The following is a 25143-nucleotide window of genomic DNA, read 5'->3' on the forward strand; positions in this document are numbered from 1 at the left end:
CTCTCCAACAAGGTCCATATCTCGGAGGGAACTGCAAAAGACCTGCAGTGGCGGCTTACAAACTGAGATTGGGTCAGCAGCAGACAACCAACTCTTCGTAGGGTTTGTCGGACAGAAAAAAGGACTAGCCCGGCAGAAGCAGCCCATCTCCAGATGGATCGTGCTCTGTATCAAAATCTACTAAGTTTTGGCTAAAAAGCAACCCACTTAGGGTTTGCGTGCTCACTCTACCAGAGCAAAAGCTGCAACCACTGCGTTAGCATGTGGAGTTCCAGTCCTGGACATCTGCCAGGCAGCGATGTGGACCTCCTTGCACATGTTCACAAAGTGCTACTGTATGGACAGCCAGATCCCCTGAGTTGAGCATTTTGCCTATTCGGTCCTGCTTGACTTCCTCATATGACATTAGTTTGCAGACCCCCTTCCGGGGATGGTATTGCTTGGGAATCTGTTCTAAGGTCAGGAATCTGCTGCTAGAAGTCTCTGCCATATGAACACGTTACTTACCTTCGGTAACACCTTATTTGGTAGAGACTGTGTCTAGCCGCAGATTACTTACCAACCCACCGTTCCTCCTTGCTATGTGAACTGATTACTAGGGACGGGGATGTTACCCTTTCGGTACTGTAATTTTCCACACCAGTGGTCAGTGTTCTTCGTGGCTCAGTGCTCCTGGCATGAATAGCAGCTAAAAGAAACTTATGTGAGCATGCTCGGGTGGAGCGTATCTAGGCTCCGTGCTCATCACTTCCGGTGCGAATGGCGTTGTCGATACAACGCGTAGCAGAACTACACCACTACGGGCACTCAGGGGTACTTAAATGGTCTGGATAAAGTCTGGCACTTTGGGATTATTCTAAGGTAAGGAATCTTCTGCTAGAAAAAGTCTGTACCAGATAAGGCGTTACTGATGGTAAGTATCTTGTTCATTAAGGCTTACTGGAAGATGTATTTATCTGTGGTGTCAACTTGTCCTCCATTTGTGCTCTAGTTGCATGCAGTGATGTTTTGTAAGCCTGATAATAGCACTGTTAAACAACTAAAATGTTGAAATTAAAATTATAACATTTGAGACACATTGTACTGATTTCAGAAAGTGTAGGCTATTCATGCTCCTTTTTAATTGATGATTGATGTGTACAGTGCAAAGCAAGATGGGACATATCAACCAATTGAGAGACCGCATATTTCACCTTGCGAAGAGTAATGGCTTTTCTCTGTGGTTTCTTTCAGACTGTTTTTTGTGGGTGCCCGTGAAGGTCACCTTCCAGATTTACTGTCTTTGATCCATCTGGAGAGGTTCACTCCTATCCCAGCCCTTCTCTTCAATGTAAGTATGCTGTTATTTACCGACCTGGTTGTAAATTATGTATTTAGAATATACAGTTTCTATCAATACTACAGTGTATTGCCAGTGGGTGATACTTCTGAAAACATAACAGCCATCAAAGTTGTGCTTCAGTGTGAGCGATGCATAATGCGAAAAGAGCACTGCCAACAGTATGAGGACTAGTAACACTTGCATGGTTTTCTGTTTTAATCCCTGTTTGGAGTTGAGCTTCACAATGACTATAAGAGAACTAAGGACCCATACAAATACACTACTCGAGTTCAATATATTAATAGACAGCTGTGCAACTCCATGGTCCTGAAAATAAGGCATTTACAATGTTGAAGTCTATAATAACTGCTATAAAGTTTTATTTCAAATAATTATTTTTATAGAAAAAAAAATGAAATCAGTGCGTTAATTCAGCACATAAATGATACACAATTTTTGTTTTAATCTTTGTTAAAACACACAAAACAATTGAAATCTTCTCAAAACCATGTGATATTCTGAGAAACATGCACTTCGACCCATAATTCATTTGTCCAGTTAGCCATTTTACATTTATCCATAATTTTAATATTGTGCAATGAACTGGCATTTATCAAATTATCCCAAGAGAGCTGCAATGTTATTAAAACTGCTTTGTTTGTGTCAACAAGATATATTTTGAAATTGTGAATTATATGTCTAGAGATTTAATTGAGCGTAAAGTGGCTCCTGCATCAACGATGTGATCTATTGCCATACATCCTAAAAATTGGCAAAAAAATCCCTTTTCTTTCACATAAAATAGAAAACATTCTAGAAGGAGATGAATTAAAGAATCTTTCATTTGTAGATCACAGAAACACCCTCCTATTCTCCAAGATTCTTTTCTTAAAACAAAGATTCTTGAACTAGGGTCTATTCCTCTCCAGAATAAATAGATTGTTTACTGTAGTAGTTTATCCTGAACCTGGTACAGATGGGGAAACATCTCTGCACAACTCAAATTCCCATTAGACTGGTCAACTGAGTAATTCCCAAAAGAATGGTCAACTGAGTTCTTCCTCATGACATAGTCCCTATCCCCGACTTTTGAGCCTTCCCGTAACCCATTTCAAAAGCCACCCTTTACCTTAATAAAAGGCATAGAGTCATCAATCCTAAAAAACGTATTTTCCCAAATTGGATTTTGTAGCCGCATCAACAGTCGGTCACAAAAATTCATCAAAGTGTGACATAATGCCCTGCAGCATCAGTGGTGGTGCGAAACAGAAACAAAGCAATTTTATTTAGCTAGCGCAATAAGGTGGGCTTTGGGGGGGCCCCCCCTGAAAACGTTTTTAAAAAATAGTGTATTTTATCTGTGATATTGCACCAAAAATGCAGTTCTTATAGGCATTTATAAAGGAAAAATGAATTCAATATTTTATAGAATTTCTGGGTTGTCAAGCAAGTCTGACAAACGTTCACAAAGAAACACTCTTGAAATTTTGTTCTTACATATAGTGCATACTTGTTGCTTCCTTTTCTGCATCAGCTTTTTAACGTTTATTGCATAGTAATCTTCATGATATATTAAATGGCTACAAGTATAAGAAATATCCATTTGAATCAAACATTAAATTTTACGCAAGTCAGCAAAAACTTTGCATTTATGAGCAAGGAAGTTTTGTTAAAAAAAAAAAATAAGTAAGTAAACACTGTGCTTGAAATAGTGCCAACAACTGCCAAGTAAATAAGTGGGGCAAGCTGCACACTCTACACAGCCTACTTACTGACGCTCGCTTGCTGCTTAAATGAGCTCTTCATACAACACACCAGGTGGTCAGGGTCCAGGGCAGCTATAGTTTGCATTAATAATCCATTCTTCTGTGGTGATGTAGATGTCAGCACTAGTCTGACCCTGATGCGTTGGTCTTGACAGGACTACAAAGGTGGAAGGTGCACACGCTTACAAATTTCAAAGTGTATTTCTGTAACACGTAGAAGCTTTGACATTATCATGTCACATTATAGCACCGCACTGAGAAGCATTTATTAATAGTGATAGTGTTTAAACATGAACTTAGAATCATTCTGCCCCTGCCCTCACCTTGATGACAGTGCCATTAGTACACTAAGTGGCAAGACAGTTGTGGTGATCTCTGTATCTTCTATATATGTGCTGTATGGCCAGAGCAACATTATAGTCTATTAAATGAAACATGATATGTTTTTGTAGAGCTTTGAAAAAACAGACATCTATTGTTTTATTTCTGAATATGCTTACCAACTACCACCCCTGGAGTCCAGATGCTTCAATTACACCAAAGTCCATTACCCGCATTTCAATGCCATCCACCCCAAGAAATTTCTGACAAACCATCTCCCCTTACAAAGCAACATGAAAAACAGAATCACTGAAGAATAATATAATCATTTGTTATAGTCACTCAACCAACCATCTAGTTTGAAAATTCCTGCGCCACCAGCTCCATATACATTCTAATGCTTTACTGGTCAGTTTCTTTGATTTTCTGCGCTCACAGTGCCTCTGATAGTTTGTAGGTCTTGCCATACTTTGTTACTGATCATTCCCAAAAGAGTAACCTTTTTTTTTCACATTAGCAATCCAGTTCACAAAAGAATCTATATAATGTATTTTCCGGATTCCCAGTTTGGCACACTAAATAGGAATACCGCACATTCAATCTCGTTGTAACTTTGTCCCTGTTATCATTCACGTTCTCTCTTTCAACCATAGCAGTGACAATTTTGTTTCGGCAACAGTAACAATGTGATACCGGCTTCTGTCCCAGTCAAGGATTGAGAAACTCCTGTTACAATAATTTGAGAAACTTCTGTTAAAACATCAGAAGGGGGCTTGGAATAAAACCGGACCAATGTGCTGTATGCCTGTCTTTTACAGCACTTCACTCACCGTAAAAAAAAAACTGAAGAAATTCCCTAATCACACAATGCACAGTCTTGTCTTTGCTGGCCATCTACTCCCAAAAATTTCCCTTGATATGAGCTTCATCAGTGACAAAAATTCTGGTATGCCTACTTCCAAATCACTTCTGTTAAGGATTCAAACAATAACGTAATAATCAAATTGAAAATGCATGCCACAAACCACGTAATGCGATAATAGATTAGCAGTAGAATATACCTGCACCCTACCTAAATTTGGAAAAAGCCCCATAATGTCTAGAACTAGCTTTAATCACAACCTACTCTAGAAGGATCCCAGGCTAATGTATTTCGTTTTTAATACCTTCTGTATTTCGGCTTCAGGCATTTGAATATGCAGGAAGTCAGTACCTCACAACATCACAGACTATTAAATGAAACCCGCTATCTTTTTGTAGCGGTTGCATTTTGAATGTGTTTAAAGACTGAAAGAAAGAAAGATCAGTAAAATAAGATATATACAAATGTATACTTACCTCACCAGGCTGTCCTGCGGGATGGTGCGATGAGGCCAGGGTTGGTGTGCTGCCTGTCGCTGCAGAGGGGTGTCCAATGAGGATTCCCAACAACACTGCACACAGAGAGGAAAGTGAGTGGAAAAATCCACTCTTACAGAAATGCTGTAAAATAGAATACACAGAGTAGAAGCCTGCGCAGTGTATTACGTTTGCAGCATGCTGCGCGAGATGTTATGTCACAGGGTCATGAGTTGTCTTATGACTCTGTGGCGTCATGTCATAATAGTCAAAACGCATTATTTGTGTATTCCAAATGTAGCATTCCTACAGTAATCACAGCACAATACAACGTGCTGTGATTATTGTAATACGTTGCTTAGGTTGTAAAACATGTTTTTTAAAAATTAATAAATAACCCCTCCCTTCCCAACATTGTCACAAGGATGGGTGGGTCAGTAATGCTTGATACCTCCACCCCATTCAGTGACGACTTGGGAAAGGGGGAGTTGTTATGTTGCAGATTACGATATAAGCAGCCTCGGGAATGACAGGGCTTAAACTATCCGGTTCTGGGGCTGCTTTAAAACATGACTCTGCCTCACACCATTTGTAGGAGGTCGCAAAGGACCTCCACATATTGACTCACAGGGCTGGCACCATGTCAGTCCGTGTTTCCATAGGCTATTGAGCAATTATGTGACACATGCACATTAGCGCATGTGTCACAAGAAACCGGACTACCTGTCATGTTTGGCGCCCTTGCCTGAGCAAGTGTCCTCTATCACCATCAGGCAGCAGAGCAGGAGTCTGATTTGCTACCGCATTTCTGTTAGAATTCTAAGAAACATTGCCACTGGTGTTGCTTATCATTCTAGAAGAAATGTGAAATCTGGTAGCTTGCCACAGAACATTCAGGCGTAGCTTAGAGGCAGTGTGTAAAGTATTTATACAATGCTTCTTCAAACAGTTTTAAAGTGCAAACACCACACAGAAAGGATTCCACACCAAGTTAGGAAAATATAACTTTACTTAATAAATAAAACAAGACCAAAATGACAAAATTCCAGAACCGGAGATATGCAAAATTTGAGTCAAAACCGCACTAAAAAGCACAAAGCGCCTACTGTGGATATCTGGTTACACCAGTCCAGGACAAAGATACAAGTTCAGGACAACTGCGACTGAGAGCAGGCCGGCTACAGGGACCCAGTTAGGCCCGCTAAACAGAGTATCTTAAATCCTGGTTTGCTGAGCGTTGCGAGGTTCAATGTGGAAGATGCAATGCTTTGGTTCTGACATGCGGAAAGGCTGCACTGTGGAGGCCTGTGTTTTCATCATCGTAGATCCTCTCGACAGGTCTTGCGTTGCGAAGTCTGGCGTTGATGATAAAGCACGCAGTCGGGGCTGCGTGTCAGTTCCAAGTAGCTGTGAGGCTGCAATGTGGAGGCCTGTGTTTTCATCATCGTAGATCCTCTCGACAGGTCTTGCGTTGCGAAGTCTGGCGTTGAGGATAAAGCGCGCAGTCGGGGCTGCGTGTCAGTTCCAAGTAGCTGTGAGGCTGCAATGTGGAGTCCAGCGTCGTCATCTAGGCTGCCGTCAACGAGGAATGGGAGTGCTTGTGCTGATGATACATTGCCCATTGGTCATCCGAGGGCGTTGCGGGTCTTTGCAACTAGTCCAATCCACGCAGCAGCTGAGATACTTCGATTCTGCTTTTGCTTGCACCGTGCAACAGAAGAGCTGCGTCTGTTCCGCTGGATCCACAGAGGCTGGCAGAGCACCTTAAGTCCATTTCCAAGGGTTCAGAACTGGGGGGGCGGGCAGCACTTGGCAGGGTACCCAGGTGCAGGTGCAAGGTTGTTGGAACCCTGTTATGTCCCTGAGACTTCAGATCAGGAGGCCAGCCAACTAGCCCTTGGAGTCACTCTGGGTTCCAGAGATGCAGGTCGAGTCCTTCTCACCCAGGCAAGAGAGCTGGGGGTATGCACAGCACAATAATAATTTTTCTTGATAATGGGTCACTCTATAGGTTTCTTCAGCGCGACAGCAGATGTTCCAAGTTGTATCTTGGTGGAAGATAACTAGTGAAAACTGCAGCCAAAAGTGATGACGGTGAGGTTCTACAACAGGAAGTTTCCTGAGTTTTGTTCCATCAAATTCACTGCTAATGGGTGCTGGGGGTGCATTCAGGTTCAGTTAGTCTTGGCTGTACAGTTTCCAGTGATTCTGTTGAGAGTCAAGTCCTCCTTAAGGTGCTGTAGGATTGGACACAGCTGATCCTAATCATCCCAAAATGGATTAGGAGGATCTAGTATGTCAATCAGTGGCAGACAGTAGTTGGCCAACACTTCCTCTCTAGCACACAGGATGATCCGGTTTTTGCAGCTGAATTGTCAGGTCCTCCACCCTCAATCTTTGAATGCTGCATGTGTGCAGTTTGAGCTGTGACAGTTAGGGTACTTTTATCTTCCCGATGAAGTTATAGGCATTCTCTTTGCTGCTGGAAAACCTGCTACAAAATCAGTTTGTGCTTCACTTGTACAAATTTGTTGAATAGTGTGAAGGTGTGAATTCTTTTCAGTCTTGGTTTGCTGGGATCCTGAAATTTGCTCTGTCTCTTGCCTAACAGGGTCTGGCAAGGGCTACGGTTAAAAGTAATTAGACTACCTAGCCCACTTTGCGTATCTTCTTGGCCAGCCATCCTTGTTTAAATCTCCACTAGTGACTTGTTTCCTAAAAGGTCTACTTGTTTACTCCCATTCTGTTAATTTTTTCTTCAGCGGGATTTGATATTTTGGCTTTGCACATGGAATCCCTTTTCTAGCTAATGCACAGTTGTCGGATTTTACTCCTCTCTGTAAAGACAATACCATTTGTGGCAATGTCAGCCCATAGGATCAGAGAACTTCAGGCCTCTCAGTTCTTCCATCTTTCACTTTTTGTACATATACGTTAGTCCCTCGTATCTTTCCAACTTTCCTTCCCAAGATGGTATCTGCTTTTCATATAGGACTGTCTGTTATTCTTCCATCTTCCTTCCCTACTACTCCTCCTCCAACCATGTAGGAAGAGCGACTGCATAGACAAAACCCCAGGCATGTGGTTTTCTACTACAACATTGCACTCAACAGGACAAATTGGGTGATCAACTCTTTGTGCCCAAAGAGGGCAAGATGGTAATCAAATGCACCATTTTGTGTAATGGGTCATCCTCTGTACCACCTCTGCTAAACCTTAGCCAAAAGATCCTCCTGAGTACTTTATGCTCACTCACTAGAGGTGTGAATGTATTTTAGTTTTTCACTACCAGAACATTTAAAACTTAAAAACAGATGTCTTATTTTTGTAAGTACATTGCACCCTGCCCTGTCCTACCTTAGAGGTGACTTATATGTACTAAAAAGGAAGGTTTAGGCTTGGCAAAAGGTTTATTTTGCAAGGTAGAATAGGCAGTAGAGGCAGCATTGTCAGGCCTTTGACAGGTTCTAAAGAGCTACTTAAGTGGCTGCATGCCCACTACTGACATTTAATTTACATGCCCTGGGTACATGTAGTACCATATACTAAGGTCTTATAAATAAATGAAATGTGCCCAATCAGGTGTTAGCCAATTTGACTATGTTTTAGGGAGCAAACACAAGCACTTTAGTACTGGTTAGCACTAGTAAAGCGCACAGAGTTCTAATGGCAACAAAAATTAATTTCAGAAAACAGGAAGGGTGAAGGTAAAATGTTTGGGGACGGACTACCTCAAGGATGTCCGGTCTAACAATGATGAATCTGCTGGAACTTGTATCCATTATGAGAAAGCTACTTGCCTTAAGTAATGATATTTCTGTTTGCTACATATGTTTTCTGCAGATTACTCAGTCCTCCCTCCTCTCCGGTGAATTAGTGTTGTGCGTAATAAGATCCCTAGGTTTGCAAGCAAATTATTCACGTTATTTTCACTCTTTGTGATTGATGTTCTGTTGGTTCCATGCAATATCCCTCAATGGTGTGTGGGGGCAAAAATAGCAAAAACCAACATTACCAAACCAATTAATTCTTAACTATATACTCAAGTGTCGTCACTGCAACAGATAGTCGCAGCCGAATCTGCATGTCATCACCATGGTAATACTGGAGAGCTACTAGTGTCTGGATCCTGTAGGGATATTCAGAAGATGAGGAATGAAAGATCGTGTCTCCACCAGAAAGATTGTTACAGAAGTAATAAAAAAACTTTTTCTTTAGGCTCTTTGAAGAGGATTCTCTAAATGCCCAGGTCTGCTCTCACAGGGTCATCTGTTCCACCAAGGTCCTACGTTTTGTATTTAACCGTCAGGTTCACAGGTTATCTTCTCAGTGTAAATTTCCCTTTTTTGTGTAGTATACTTACTTTTGCCATATACGGTTTTATCACTTTATCATGTAATTTAGAAACTTCAAGAAAGGCATTGAGTGCACAAGAGGATTTTGTTTCTATTTTCACATCTGATCCACAGTCACTTCACCTGCCACAAAAACTATCTTCAAGTGATTTCTTTGAAAAACAAGCACCAGTCGGTGCATAAAAAGCAACCAGCACCACATAAGACCAATGGCTTTGGAAAAGCACAATCCTAATTTTATTAACCGTATTGTCTTGAGTCTGCAGTGCCCATCAGCACCAATGTGAGATCCACTCAGAAGACTATTGCTTGGGCAGATGGGATGCAGACAACACATTTAGACTGCATAATGGTCCTCCTTCCTCTATATCATGCTGGATTGGATCTGAGAATCCTTGGATCAGTCAGCTGTTTGCCAGGAAATGTTGTGTTGGCGGACCTAGAAATACTTGATCTACATCTGCTGTGCCAGAACCTTCTTCACAAACTTGAGTATAGGAAGTGTACGAAAAAGGACCAAGATGGCAAAGCGAGAGACTGTCTAAATATTGCTCTTAGGTACTTATGAGTACTCTAATATGCTAGCTAATTCACATGACAATTTGTGGCTATTTTACCGTGCTACCTAGTAGTGGAAATAGAATCGGAACTAAAAGCAGGTACTGTAAATATTTGTGTACAGCTACCAAACATACGTGTTCATCCTTTGTGGCACCCCTTATGTGCGCTCCCTTGATATTCCTCTTTTTCTTATTAGATAGGATCTTGCTTCTCTCACGTGCTCATGGACTTCCTAACATGGCGACATGTATGTTAAGTGTGTTTTATTGGTCCACCATTCCTTTATCTTGTGACCTCTGCCACAGTGCTTTGTTTAAACAAAGCATGACTTATTGCTGATCATTTTGAGGCTGCTGACCTAAAATCAGTTCTGCAACTATTATTTGTTGAGCAGTCATCTGATATATGCTTGTGGCATATAAGAACAGCTTTGCTTGCTTGCATTAGCAATCGTGTTCTGATCTATAGTAAATGTTAAAGTTCATCATCAGAAAGACTGGTTCAGTGGTGATTACTGGATCTCTGTCCTGAGCATGGTTTCTACTACTGTAGCAATGACACCTTATCCAGGACATTCTCCCTGTCCAGGTAGCATTCATACCAACTGATTGTCACATTGTGCTGGTAATCCTTGGAAAGGTTAAAGCTCTGTGCCTCAAGAACATCTTTCCCCCAGTATCAAACAACCTATTTTACCCAGTTTCAGTTGTCCTTTCCTATAGAAAGAGCACTACATGTCAAAGTATCCTACGCTCTGGAAACTCATTGCACTGTCTAATCAAGCCGTGCGCCTACTGTACTCACAAACATTTCAGCCAGCATTAAACAAAAGGATGAAGTTCTTCTTAGTGCAGTGATGCATTCTTTTTGCATCCCGAGGTTGAGCAAATCTCACTGTCTGAGTATTGCTCAGAGGACCACTGCTCTTTGCTGCTGCGACTCTTGATACTGTCACTTCCTGCAGGAATACAGTGTTTGTGGCATGTGTAGCTGTAGATACTCATGCTGTGCATACTCCTGCCATCTAGTGTTGGGCTTGGACGTGTGCAATTTGTTTTTCTCCTACGTTTTTTGAGTCACAAGGTATAGTGACTCCTCCTATGAGTAGTAGTGTTCATGGTCAGGAGAGGGGCGGAGCTTGCCAAGCCCGAAGATGGCTGCTCACTGAGAGCACTCCTTCGGCCACCACAATAATCCTTCAGAATCCTGCGTCCGAATACAGCAAAAACAGACCTACCGGGGGCCTGTCGCCCTCCTGAGCCTTGCGACGCATTGCGGAAACGTAAATCCCACCGAATATCGTGAAATCACCAGCAGAAGACGCGACATTGGACGGAGGGATGAAACGATAGCGGACAAGATGACGGCTCTACAGTGCTGCGCGGAGATAGCTGTCCATATACTTGATTAAAAAAAAGCCGCCCGGAGCAGCAGAGCCACGATGAGCGCCAGAGAGCGGCTGTTGGGGGCAGCAGTAGAGACCCCGGAGTGAAGAGAAATCACCTCTACAGGCTGGCGTTGAGGTGCGAGGAGAGCTGCGGCCTGGGGCTGCTGCCTGACTGTGGGCATGAGTGACAGAGATGCCTAGGGGTGGACGACCTGCAAGCCGCGGCTGTCTCGTACACCGCTGAAGGTGACATTCTGGAGTGCGCCCCCCCCCCTTCCCAACTCCCCCCCCCCCCCCCTCCCCCCCCCAAGAAGCCAGTCAGAAACTAATGCGGAGGAGTGGGGGTTGCCGCTGGTGATATCTTGTGGCAGCGTAGGGAGCTGCCCGACCCCTTGGGCCGCAACAGGAGTGGCTGGTGCGAGGGTCCCATGATTGCTGAGACCCAACCTAGCCTGGAGCCCGACAATGCACAGCAAGTAGCTGGTGCGGCGTGGCCTGGGGCCTGAAGGAGATCGAACTAGAGAGGTGAGCTGACGCAGGGCTGGCCCGCGAACGCCTCTGCTAGGGCTGCACAACACAGACTAGATATAATACTTAACCAGCATACATGACAAGACTGCTGGGAATCTGAAGTGCATCAATTCCGGCGTCGGTAGAAAGGCAACACACGCCACAGCATAACAGAGAGGTAGTATAACAGGGGACAATAACACTTCACTACCCCAACTCCAAAACTGGGCAGCCCAGATAACAGTAATAGTGATAGCCGGTTGGTACTTTACACGCAGAAAGTACATCCTAACTACGCAGTGGCAACAATAGAGCACTGATGCTATACTGGTCAGGGTAGATTGCAGGACGCTGTTGGTTGCTGCTGAGACTGCTCCTTGCCGACCATCAATCAGCCATGGGGAAAACAGATAAGCTACAACCAAATTACAATTTGATCAGAGCAAGACATCGGGATTGCGGAGCGAGGATCGGGAAACCACAGGCGCATACTTGCTGCAGGACGCGAGGCGGGGGGACCTGCGCCAAATCCTCACAGCGATGCAGAACCACCCTTAATGCCATTGATGGCAAACTGGATGCTCTTGCATAACGAGTTGATCGAATGCCTGAACGACTGATAAACATTCTGAGAGACTGAATACTGTAGAACACAGAGTATCAGAAGTGGAAAATACTCAACACACAGCAGAAGAGCGCCATGCCAAGATGGAAAAAAACTCTTTCCCTCCTTCAGGCTAAAGCAGAAGACCTGGAAGCACGCTCCCAGCGAAACAACCTTAGAATTACGGGAGTCGCAGAGTCCACCAGCTTGAGAAACATGGAATTAATTTTTTTAAAACCCCTTACGGGGAGAAAATCCTTCTCAGGCATCTTCAAAATGGAAAGAGTGCATAGGTTGCTGGCGCCACCACCTCCTTCGGGTGCCCGACTAAGTCTTATTATAGCGAAGCTCCTAAACTATAGGGACAGGGATGCAGTTTTTTAGATATGAGGGGGCAGATATTTCCCTATATCCGCATTTCACGGCGCAAGTCCAGGAAGCGCGGAAGAAATTCTTACAGGCGAAAAAGAGACTACAAGAACTAAACATCACGTATGCCATGCTATACCCTACCCGCCTCAGGATAACAGTTGATGGCAAGGCAAGAATATTTGGGGACCCAAATTCCCTACTGCAATATCTGCAACAGAGAGACAAAGTGTCTGCTTGACGACGATCTCCCAGGGGGGAAACAGGTGACCCGGAACAGGTCTCAAGACTCTATGATAATGAATAACATCCCTACAGTCATCCCCTGGATGTATTGATTTTAGGATCCGTAAGATAAGTGGGCATGCCAGACTTTACATATGAAAGGTCACTACAGCCAGTATATTGACATGCTATGTTTGCGATACATATTCCATGGAGATCATTAGATGTAGAGCTGTAGAGATTCAGAACCCTGCAAGTGAATTTGATGAGTCTGAACATTAAACACACACTGACGTATTGCGATAAAAAACAAAGAGCTGACACCCCGCAAATTCCACATGCAGGGCTTACGGCTGGCTGCTCCTGCCCTCATGTGTGTACCACACCAGAATAATCAGGGAATCGAGGGGGGAGAGCGAGAAGGGAGGCAGTTCTCTGAGGTTGCGAATTGGGAATTTCTCCGGCACAATTTGGGTGGGGGGGTGGTGTTGGGAGGGAGATTTCATTGTTGTTAAAAGTCGCACACATGCGATGCACGACTGCTAAAATACTAGTAGACACATGTCAAACAGCAACACAGGCCCTAAGTAGAACTCTTAGATGACACTGACAACTGGGTCGCTTACACTCCTCACATGGAACATCAGAGGTTTAAATAATCCACGTAAAACCAGACAAATGTTGGCGTATCTCGATCACCATGGGACCGAAGTTGCCTGTATCCAGGAAACGCACCTCACAGCCAACACTGACTGAGATGAGGGTGGGGTTCCCCTGGGCATCAATTCGTATAGCATCCTCATATTCTACGTACGCCCCGGGGGGTACTGGTATTGGTAAGCTAGGCACACCATTCACATTGTTAAACACAATTACAGATACCCAAGGCCGCTATGTGATAGCCCAAGGAAACTTTGCAGGGACGATACTAACATTAGTGAATGTATACGGGCCAAACACAGATGATCCAGGCTTCTTTGCACAAATATGGGCCAAAGTACATGAGCTGGAACCGACAAAAATACTATGGGGTGGAGACTTCAACGCATGCTTAGACCCGACCCTAGCTAGGTTGACAGGGAATGATAAATAGGGAAAATAAGCAACTAAAACACTTAGATATGGTATGAAAGAGAGAGAGGAATGGTGGACCTATGGTGGCTGAGGAACCCGAAAAGGCTAGAAGGAACATGCTCCTCCACTGCTTATAGCTCCTAGTCAAGAATAGACTACTGGATCGCAACTAAGAGGGTCAGTACATGGGCCGATACTATAAAACTTATGCCTAAGACACTATCTGATCAAAAGCTAGTTTGCTTAGTGCTGTTGCTCCCTACGCACACCCCTGCCAATTTACATGGCGCTTCCAGGTGTCTGCTCTGACCGATCAAGTCTACAAGGCTGACTTACGACACGCTATAGTGGACTACTTTGACCATAACAATGGGTCAGTAGATAGTGCCCAAATACTCTGGGAGGCATTTAAGGCAACGATCGGCAAACATGCTGGCGTATTGCTGGACATATGCCAACAATTACGCATGCTAGAGAATTAAATCCAACTACTAGAGACCGAATACGCTCGAACAATGATAAACAAAATGCTTGCTGATGTTAGAGGCAAACTGTCGGAGTAGCAGGAGTATGCAGATAGTGGGATAAAATACCTTTCATGCAGGCACACCGCCATTAGGGGGCTGACCTGGTCGCTCCCTATCAGCCAAAATACAAACTTCTCATTCTTCTGCACAAATAGTGCAGATCACAGATGCACAGGGAAAGATACACTTTGACACACCATCCATAGCAGAGAAATTTATAGAATACCACACACGTCTATACTCCACACAGCTGACCACCTCAGCAGAGGAGATCAGTACCTATTTAGACGACATAGCTCTAGCTTGGCTCTCAGATGCCCACAGAGAATACTTTATGCAGCCCATAACAGAGGACAAAATCAAAAAAGGTTTTAAGAACCTTACCAGACACCAAGGCCCCAGGAACAGATGGCCTTCCAAGTGAATTCTATAAAGAATTTGCTGACTTACTATCCTATCCCCCCATTTACTTGCAGTGTACACGGATGCCTATGAAAACGGTAAACTCCCTCCCTCCCCACGATAAGCCCTCTTGATCACAATAATCTGGGTTTTTATCTGGCTTGAGCATTGTTAATCATACAGACCTTTGTCACTCATAAACACAGGTGCCAAAATATTTGCCTAGGTAACTCTGACTACAAACTGTGATGCAGAACTTAATATTGCCAGACTAATTGGGCTTCATCCCCACGTGATCGACAACACATAACTTGCGCATTTTCATCAATTAAACCCAGAGATGCCAGCTGCTGCTGCACTTTTAGACGCGACCAAGGCCTCTGATTCTGTGGAGTGGCCATACATACTCACTGTCCTAAGGAGAATGGGCCTCCCACAAGCATTCCTTCGCTGGATCGAACTGCTATATACAGGGCCATGTGCTAGGCTCCGCATTAATGGCAACACAGCCAGGCCTCAAGAAATTTACAGAGGAACCAGGCAAAGGTGCCCATTGTCACCATTGTTATTCACTTTAGCACTTGAACCGCTGGCCTGTAAAATCTGCCAGAAATATGCCCACACAGCATTACAGTTTCGATCACGACCACTTAGTATTTCTCTATACGCAGATGACAAGGTTCTGTATACTCCTCACCCAGAAGAAAATTTAAACCCGCAAATTTGAGAATATGTAAGATTTGAAAGGTACTCTAGTTTGAGCATTAATTGGGCTCAAACCAAGCCCACGATAATCCCACTGACTTCTTGCATACAGCAGAGTCCGCTGGACTTTCCTCTACAGTGGCAAACGGACCTGGTTAAATATTTGGGCATCTGGGTGCAATGTGACCCAGATCAGGTGATATGTGAGAAAAATGGGAAAGCAATCACTAAGCTATAGAGTCAGGTGGCCAGATGGGTTCGTCTGCCACTATCATTGGCAGACAGATTAGCGCTTCTGAAAATGATAGTACTGCCGAGATTGTCATATCTCTTTGTAAAAATCCCAATTGATCTTACAAAACAGTTTTGTTTTATAAGAATGCGATCATGCCTAAACACTTTGACATGGGCGGGCCGACAGCCCAGAGTAGGCTGTAAAGAACTCGCACGCCCTTACACTCAGGTTGGCTTTGGAGCCCCAGATCTAAATCTTTATTACCTCTGCGCTCAAGCGCAGCACGCGCATTTCTGGACACAACCACATAATTGCATGCCGCACGTAGCTGTAGAAATGGACAATGTCTACCCAATTCGACTATTGGCTTACATAACACAAACACGACGGGGCGCCTCCAGAGTAGTGATAGATCCTGTGCATAGCACTATAGTGGCATGGGACACTTAAGCGTGTAGGGCAAACAAACTACCAGTATACGCTCCTGCCATCCCACTTATGCACAACTCCCATATCACGGTGACGCAAGAGAAGAAAATGCAGAAACTACTACTTGAGATGGGCCTGCACACAATGGGGGACTTGTTCCATAACGGTAAATTTAAAGCCTCATCGGGGGTGATACGGAAAACACTAACGCGCCGCTAATGCTATTTGCATATCTTACATTGCGCACATCGATCAAAGACATATACCCTACATTTCCCCAAGAACCGCCTTTCCACAACGCGCTACAGGCGTTACTTATAGTGCCCACACACCAACACCTAGTAACCAAACTGTATAACATAGCCCAGAGGGAGCAATATAGACAAACTGAACATACCCCTAGAGAAATGGAATAGTATACTGGAGGAACCTCTGATCACGGAAGACTGGGGACAATGCTGTGCATTGACCCAGTTGCTCACACCAAACTGCAACTTACAAATTATCCATTTTAAATTTCTACACTAAAAATACTACACTCCAGCACAACTCCACCAAAATAGGCAGCGAACAGAGGATAAATGCATTCGCTGCAGCGCACCACAGGCGGACTTTTTACATGTTGCCTGGGCATGCCCCCCAGTGTGGAAATATTGGGACACAGTGACAAACATCTTAAAAGCCATCCTTAATAAGCCTATTGCCAACAACCCACAAACTTGCCTACTTGGCGTCAATAAACTAAAATCACCACCTAGTCGTAAGCTCCTAGCCATAGCCTTACTACTAGCCAAGAGACACGTGGCTATGAAGTGGGGAAGTAAGAGTGCACCTAATATCAAACAGTGGCTAACCGATATGACATATTGCATAGAACAGCTAGCAGCTTACGCAGAAGAACTACCAACAGCCTCGCGTCCTATAGAATTCTGGGGCTCATTTGAACAATACTTACAATCTGACCATGTGATAGGCTACTAAGATGGTAACGGAAAAAGGATAGTCATGTGGCAAATCTGGATACGTGCTACACCTCGGTACATCATGACAACTTGTACCACGCTGTAATGTAGAAATGTATGAATGTATTCACCCTCCTAGGAAATGTAGGCAGTCGTAATATTGTATGTGTGCCCAATTGTTAAAAAAAACCTCAATAAATCAAAAAGAAATAAGTACAGCGCCCCAAAGAGAATGTTAATGGTCAGGAAATCCCTAGTTGGACTGTTTTCTTCTGTCATCTGAGTTGAATCTGCTTTGCCGGGGCCCTGAATTGACAAAACGTGGCGCTCTTGATTGGGCCTCTCCGATTTTCCGCTCTCAGAAGTCTTTGAACAATCCAACAACGTATTAAGGCTTTCTTGCTCCATCATAGTCCCTCTAGCGGATCCATATCTCTGCTTTTGTTGTCAGCCTGCTTGGGGCTTTGCTGTTCTCTGGCTTCTTCCAGCAAGTCTCGCACTCGAAAATGGAATTAGTCATTTTAAAAGAATTTTGCCACTGTCCACAGTGCCATTCCTAGTACTCCTGGGCAGATCAACACAAGGTCTGTAACTTCGGCATGTCCCTGAAGCATAACAAGGCCTCCTGCTCCGCTTGCCTCCCTTCCACTCCAAAAAGGTTGTCCAGAATCACCATGCTCATCGACTTGCTTGATGCGCCATGAAGCAACAGAGATGACAATACCCTGAAATCTTCTGGAAGACATTGAGGAAAGTTGGTGGGGTTGACATCGAACAGATCGTGCCCTTCAGCCCCAGAACCTGATTTACAATCTGACTCATTGGTTCAAGACCAGCAGCTCACGGCAGGCCAGCTCCATAAGTCAACTTCTGTGAGTACTACCACACATCAAACCACTCACTGCCCCTCCAGGGACCAGAGGTCCATTGCACAATCGGGGGCATAGCCTTTTGGACACCACTACCACCCAGCCATGGCAGGCATGATTTAAGGCTTTAGAGCCGATGTCTGCTCCGACGGACACCTTGGAGTTGAAGCATCGCTCGACGTCGAAGACTGGCTCAAGGCCGAAATTCTTCGGCACCCAGCTGGCATTGCACGCTAGACTGCAAGGCCAAGTAGTTACCAAGCCTTCAGAAACTTCAGAAAGATGTGGACGCTGCTTCTCTGTAGATAAGCCTCTACTACTGCAAGGCACTTTATGAATAACCTTGGGACGGTAGTGACGCAGAATGGAAGAACTGTAAATTGGAGGTGCTTTTCACTTACCATGAACTTGAGGTAGCAGCGATGTGCAGGATGCATCGGAATGTGGAAATAGGCGTTCTTCAGTTTGGGGAGAGTCATAAATTTGTCATTTCGCAACAGTGGAATGCCATCCCACAGTGTGACCATGTGGAAATGCTCCAACAGGATATACTTGTTGAGGGCGTCTGAGGTCTTACTATAGGCCTGAGAGACTCATCTTTTTGGGGATTAGAAAGTACAGGGAGTACTTTGTTTATCTCATGTAGTGCTGTAGATTAACATGCGCCCCATCCACCTCCCCGGAAGCTTTTTGTTGGTAAAGATATCTTTTTCCTGTATTTTCTTTCATATCTTTTCTCCTTCCATGGTAGTCCTTCTGCATTTTCATGCTCCATCTCGATCTTCACCCACCATGCGGGAAACAGTCTAACTATGGAGCCGATGACCATGTGCATTACCATTCATGGGAGGCCTCGCTGTACCTTGTGACTCGTAAGACTTCTTGGAAGAAAACCAAGTTGTACACGTCTGAGTCCAAACACTAGATGGCAGGAGTAAAAACAGAATGTGAATCTACAGCACTACATGCTACAAACAGATGCTTACAGGGTAAGTAACAGTTTTCTTATCAAGGGCAAAGCTACTTGTTGCTGCCTTTTCCTTCATTCCATTATCGCACTAAATTGCTGTAGAGTCTACTCACAGAGTTGAGAATGATAAAGTGTAAGATGTAAAATAGGCTAATGTTATCCTTATGATGACTGGATGAACTTTGTTACTCTTGATTCATAGACTTCGTTACTCTTGGTCCCATTAGCAATGCACCCCTGTCAACCCTTCAATCATTAAATACATGGACACACACACCCAGCTACCCTCTATACACACTATTGGCTCCTTTATTAAGAAAGGAAATGTGTGAGGAGAAGGCGAGTCTCAGAGGGCATGCTTGCACTGTACTTGTAGGCAAAGATTTCAATTAACAGCTGTTGAAGCAGTTTTTGGTTCCACCACTATTTGACAGGGTAACCATGAGGCTGAGAATTGAATAAAGCGTACTCGCCAAGTCTGACATATTGGCCTAAAGGTAATGTTCTCTGTATATCGGTCGCTAAAAACCTAGGTAATTTTCGGAAGACTTTTGTGTTTATTTAACAGCTATAACATTTGAAACCTTTCCCTTTCAGTAGAGACCATTTCTTTTAAACATATGGATTGATGGGTGTGCCCTGATGACTGGCAGAAGTTAGTTCCAATGAAAGGGTACAAGGACGTAATGTTACTGAGGTTTTGATGTAAATCAATGGGGTTTGGTTGAGCTGAAAATATTTTGGGTTGCAGATTGTGGATTATAGGTAAGGCAATAATGAGTTGGAGTGTCAGTAGGAACTCTTGTACAGGGGCCTGCTTAGTTTATCCAACCAGCCCCCTTGGCTTGTGATATGATGAGCTATGAGTATGTTGGGAGAGATTGTACAAGTGTGTATAATAATATATATTCTATGTGGCATAGCAGAACAGAATTTTCAGATTTCCAGTAGTGGTCTTGTGGGAGCCAAACACCAATAATCAATCACCTGAACCCCAATATTTGTTGATCCCAACATTTTACCAAAATAATTTGGCTCCAGAGTCTCCAGTTGATCTAGTGGTTAGAGACTTCACTCTTTATCAGGTAAGCACAAATTAGCAGCGTTAAACACAATATTAGGTTGGAAGCATAACTGAGTTCTAGATCAAAAATAAGGCAAGCTAGTGGATTTATTTTCATATTAGTCAAAATGCAGCACAGAGAAAAATGCATAAATTGCCATGAAGGCCCAGTTGCAGAGATACAGATAAATGCAAAATCTCTAAATGTATTAATCCCTAACTAGGCAAAATCCAAGCGAATATGCTAAGTGTGAAACTCATAAAGAGTACTGACAGCGTTCCATCAGTAAGTTTAAGAGCAAAAGAGACGCATGGCACATCGTCTGCAAGGAAAATAGAAAAAATTTCCTATGGAATACAGAAACCCAAAGGTTTTGTAGACCAATCACACAAGCTAATAATATATTCTGCAAATTTAGCATGGTATGATCATGCTTGGGGCTGCATTTGCAAATCCGAAATAACAGCCTAATTTTCTAAATCTTTAGCACTAACCCATTTCTTAAGGTAAATCTTGCACTTGCTCTCTTTTCAACTGCACTCAGGAGATGTACTGCACATATTAAACATTTGTTAAACAATCGCTCTTGGAATTGACGCGACTGCACTAACACTTCCAGTGAAAGTTCTTAAAAATAATATTTTGAGCACATGATCGAAGCTGCCTTCGCAATACACACTTTCTAACACGTTCTTCACTTGATGCTCAGCGGAACAAAAGGGAGAGATGGCTTTGTTTCTGAAAAGCAAAAAATGTCAAACAGCAGCTACAACATGGCATCCAGTTGGTCTTCAGGTTTGTTGAAATTACATCCTCTGCAGAGGTGAAACTGTTAGTAGCAAAATTATCCCTACCAGAAAGCCAGAATAGTTAGAGCAGGCAGTCTTGCATCGGGTTGACCGAGGTAAGGGCCTTTGCCAACCTGGTGGTCCTGTGGACCATCATCCAGCCTCACAGCCAGAGTCCCCTATAGAACTTAATAACTAGACTCAACCGCTCTGCAAAGCCAGCCTTTTTAGATGAGTTTTATTTCTAGTCTGTCTCTTTCTTTGACACTTAAATCACTTATGGACACAAATTCATTTAGGACTGTCACTTTCTGACCGTGGTGGGCTATGTTCTGAGCCTTCCATATCAAACTCTAGCCCTATGTCACAAGACGCTTGAATAAGAGCCCTGTGTGACCACAGAAAGATTTCCTACTTCACATTCAGCGGTTGCATCGGCTCTAATAAATAAAATGGTCCTCCAATTCACCTATTTTCTGTCCTTGCTAAGGAGTCCGAGATTTGGGTGTTCAGAGGCAAACGATCCTTTAAAAAGCATCTAGCTTGACTCCTTGGACATATCAATGCTGCTGCTTTGACTTTGGTTTGTATAGTGAACAGATATATACAGTGCTCCTACACTACGGTAGAAGTAGTGCACTTAACATTAGAATAGAAGCAAAATACAATGGTAGAACAATAAAACTGACTTCAGCTAAAGGGAAATAGGAATGGTTAGGCCATAGTGAGGATAACATTTCTGCAGAAAAACCTTACTTTAGAACTAGCATGTGTATTTTGAAGTGACATCGAAGAGCAGAAGATGAGGTTTGCCTCTTAAATCCGTAGAAAGACTGTTCTAGAAAGCAGTTCTGGCTCTTGTGAAACACTGGTTTTATCATAGTTCTATATCTTGATACTCCCAAGTAGGAAGATTTCTGCTTTTTGGTACCTAAGAAAACAAGTTGGCTTGGGAGATGGATTTATTCTGGTGCATTGATTTATAAAGATAGCAGCCAATTTTGAATGTCATTCTTGCTTCAATGGGAAATCTATATAAATTGCTTGGGATAGGGGTGATGTGGTCAAGCCTTGATGCGAACAGAAAAAAGAAAGGCCGTGGAGTGTAAGTTAGCCTTGACTGAAGCTAGAGTCACTCTAATAAACAAGGTTAACAGAGCACTTCATTCACTGTGCTTTCCATTTACAAGTACAATATTTTTTTTATCTAACTGAATCTGAGCTTTTAACTCTTGGTATGCAATATATTGTTATAGGAAAAATAAGGAGTGGAAATTAGTGCTCTTGATGTCATGAAGTAATCTGGTAACCTTATATATAATGATGGTGTTGGCAAAACTAAGAAGTAATTGAGTGACCAGCTGAAAAATGTGGATACAGTATCGTACACTACTGAAATCTGCCAGGGCAAGACCTGGACTCCAGCTGACCTCGAGACCCTTGCAAGACAAATCTACATGCAAAGTTATACTAACATTTCATCCTGGAGGGGCTCCCTTTCTTAAATGGGCATGTGAAAGCAGATTCTTATTTCAGTTTTTTAAGTAGGTGAGAAGAATCTAACATAAAACCTAGGGATTTCAATCTGTTGGACAGAGGGAGGAAGAGAGGTTTTTTTCTCACTTTGATAGCATCTAGAAACGCTGGATCTAATTTTTTGTATTTCAGTGTGATAAGCAGGAACTCTGGGGCTCGAGCATCATGATGATGTCAACAATCCATGCATAAGGTTTAGTGAGACAATGAATTTTATGCTGAATGGCTTTTAAGAAGAGGTGATCGTGATAGTCATCTCCATATTTGTGAATAGACATCGAACCCCCTGATACTAGTGGACCAGAGTGAACCTCACAGTGGAACCCTTGGAAACACCACACAACTCTTATTTATTTTTTATTTTTAAATTGGCTGACGCTCAACCAACTAAACGCTAAAAAACAGAAATACTCTTAATCGCCTCAGCCAAACAGTCCTCTGATATCGGAGAATGGGTGAAGCAACTTATCTCTAAACTACCTTCCACACATCATAGATTCCACAGGATATTTAGAAATAATCCTTGACAAGAACTTAAACATGCAGGAGCACATCAGTACAGCCACTAAATGAGCCAACTTCCAAATGAGCATCCAAAGGAAATTAAAACCCTTCCTTCCCGACGACTACTTCAAATCAGTTGTTCAAGCCCTAATGATTTGCAGGTTAGAATATGGAATTGTAACCCTCTACGGCCTACCTGGGTCAATGTTGGCTCCTCTAAGGGCCTCACTTAACTCTCCTGCTAGGCTCATCACAGGATCTAAAAGATACAACTACATAACTCCTAAATGCAGGCTCTAAACTGGCTCCCTTATGAGGCAAGGATTGAGAATAGATCTTCTAAAAGCTCCAGCACCTTACTGCTGAAACCTCAGATATTCTGTAAAAAGAAAACTTACAAGCGAGCCTTCTCGGGTATTGCTTCTAATCTGGGACTCCCTTCCCCCTGAAATCAGACTGATTCTCCTCCACCGAATCATTTAAAAAAGGAAGTCCAAGTCCTACTGATGAACACGTTTTTGCTCTAAGGCTCATGTACTCTACTAGCTGGCCACATTATGCCACATCTGTTCTAACCATGTAAAGTAGTGGACTTCTATGATCATATATAGCTATATGTAGCGGGGGACACTGGCTCTCTGATTGCCTCCTGCCTAATTTTGGGTCCCTCCCATCCTAAATTTTATCAGCTGTACTGTTTCTATTCTTGACCTCTTGTAAAGCGCTCTGATACCCTCTTGGGTCTTGTTCGTACTATATTGAACATTTTTATAAATAAATGCATTTAATGTGGGCGGGATAGACATGGATGTTTTGCATGTAAATAAGGTTAGAATCCTAAGCACATACATATGAGTGTCCATATAAAAAAGTATACCTTCGTCCGTGCAATCCGTTGTGAACACCACAGCGGATTGTGCGGACAAAGGTGTACTTTGCTTCCCGCACTTGGGAAGTGTCACCATTAAGACACACGAGTATCTACTTTGCCAGGACTGAGACTTTGATAGGACATTGCTGATAAGATCGTTATGTATACAAGGCCTACCAGAATTGATGCTCTGAAGAAGTCGAAGGGTAACTTTAAACCCGAAGATGAAACCCATGTTGGTTGATGTGAGGCTGTTGTGACGACCAGAATAAAATGAAGTCTGGCTGAAAACAGGAGCAAGACGTGAAGACTTTTTTATTTGGACACTCATATGTATGTGCTCAGGGCTTAGGATTCTGTTCAAGATTTATTTAGGGTTCTGGGTTGACACCCTTTCGTTTGGTGGAGCACAACTTACATCCAGTGTAAAGCATTGGAGAAAACACAGACTGAGTCCCGGATTGCCCCATTCACCCCCCTTCTCAGCTATTATCATGTAAATAAGGTTGTTGGCATAATTGAGTTGTGAATGTTTAGGGAGTAGTAAATGGCATATGACAGGCATAGGATGCAGTACAAACTTTAGATCAGAATTTACGGGTTAAGAGAATGCAAGGTACTAAATCTAAAGTGCAGGAAGCAAGAAAGTGTAGAACACAGACTGTGGGGGTGTAGGAAACCCTAAGGGCTCAATTAAGAAAGGAAACTAATAGCAAAATAGTGGTGATTAGAATTTGCAACAGGTTTTTCTGAGATGCTGGGTGTAGGGCTCTAAGGCTTATAATGAAGAATAACCACATCTGCGAAGCAGTATATGCTGTAATGTGGAGTTGAGTGTGAGGCTGTTGAGTAAAGTTCAGACAAAAGGGGAGAGCATACAAGTCTATGATGACCTCTTTAAGTAGTAGTTAAAGTTGTAGGTTAGCATTTAGTGTACCTTGAAGTTGCAGAATTAGATTGCTGAGAATGGCCCTGGAGAGTAAGCTATCTGGTCAGAATAGTGCATTTAAAGATTGCTTATAAAAAAGCAGAAAAGCAAATGGCAAAGTTTTAGCCCATCAAAACAGGTTTGTGCATGGATAATGCTTAGACAATCCGTGTCAGTTAGAAGGAAGGTGATGTGCTATATTATCACATTTCACTTCCTAGAACACAAGATAAATCTAGTTTCAGGAGGAATAAAAGGGACAGACGTATCTTTAACTGACATAACCTGCATTATAAAGAAGGGCAGAATGTGCTGTGTTATGTAGAGTAAAATCTGTGCATCAAGGCTTTTCTGCTTTTGAAATGTATTGCCTAATAGACCGACTCAGTAGGTTTCAACAGTGAGCCTAAGATGGCAAAACTGAGGGGTTCAGTGTTTTTAGATGACGTGAATGTTGTAGCAGGAACATTTAGAAATGCAGCTGCAGGCATTCCCCAGCCACAAGGTTTGTTTCTGTCAGGA

General features: G+C 43.1%; 1 protein-coding gene across 1 annotated transcript in view; it reads left to right on the forward strand.

Annotated features, from left to right (window-relative positions):
- SLC7A6 (solute carrier family 7 member 6) overlaps positions 1-25143 on the forward strand; it is a 310477-nt gene that overhangs the window by 205205 nt on the left and 80129 nt on the right. Inside the window, exon 7 of the mRNA XM_085637726.1 lies at positions 1234-1330. Within this exon, the coding sequence (XP_085493852.1) occupies positions 1234-1330 (97 nt within the window). The remainder of the gene's footprint in view (positions 1-1233; positions 1331-25143) is intronic.

This window comes from Triturus cristatus, chromosome 12 (genome assembly GCF_964204655.1).
Source record: "Triturus cristatus chromosome 12, aTriCri1.1, whole genome shotgun sequence".
Taxonomy (NCBI): Eukaryota; Metazoa; Chordata; class Amphibia; order Caudata; family Salamandridae; genus Triturus; species Triturus cristatus.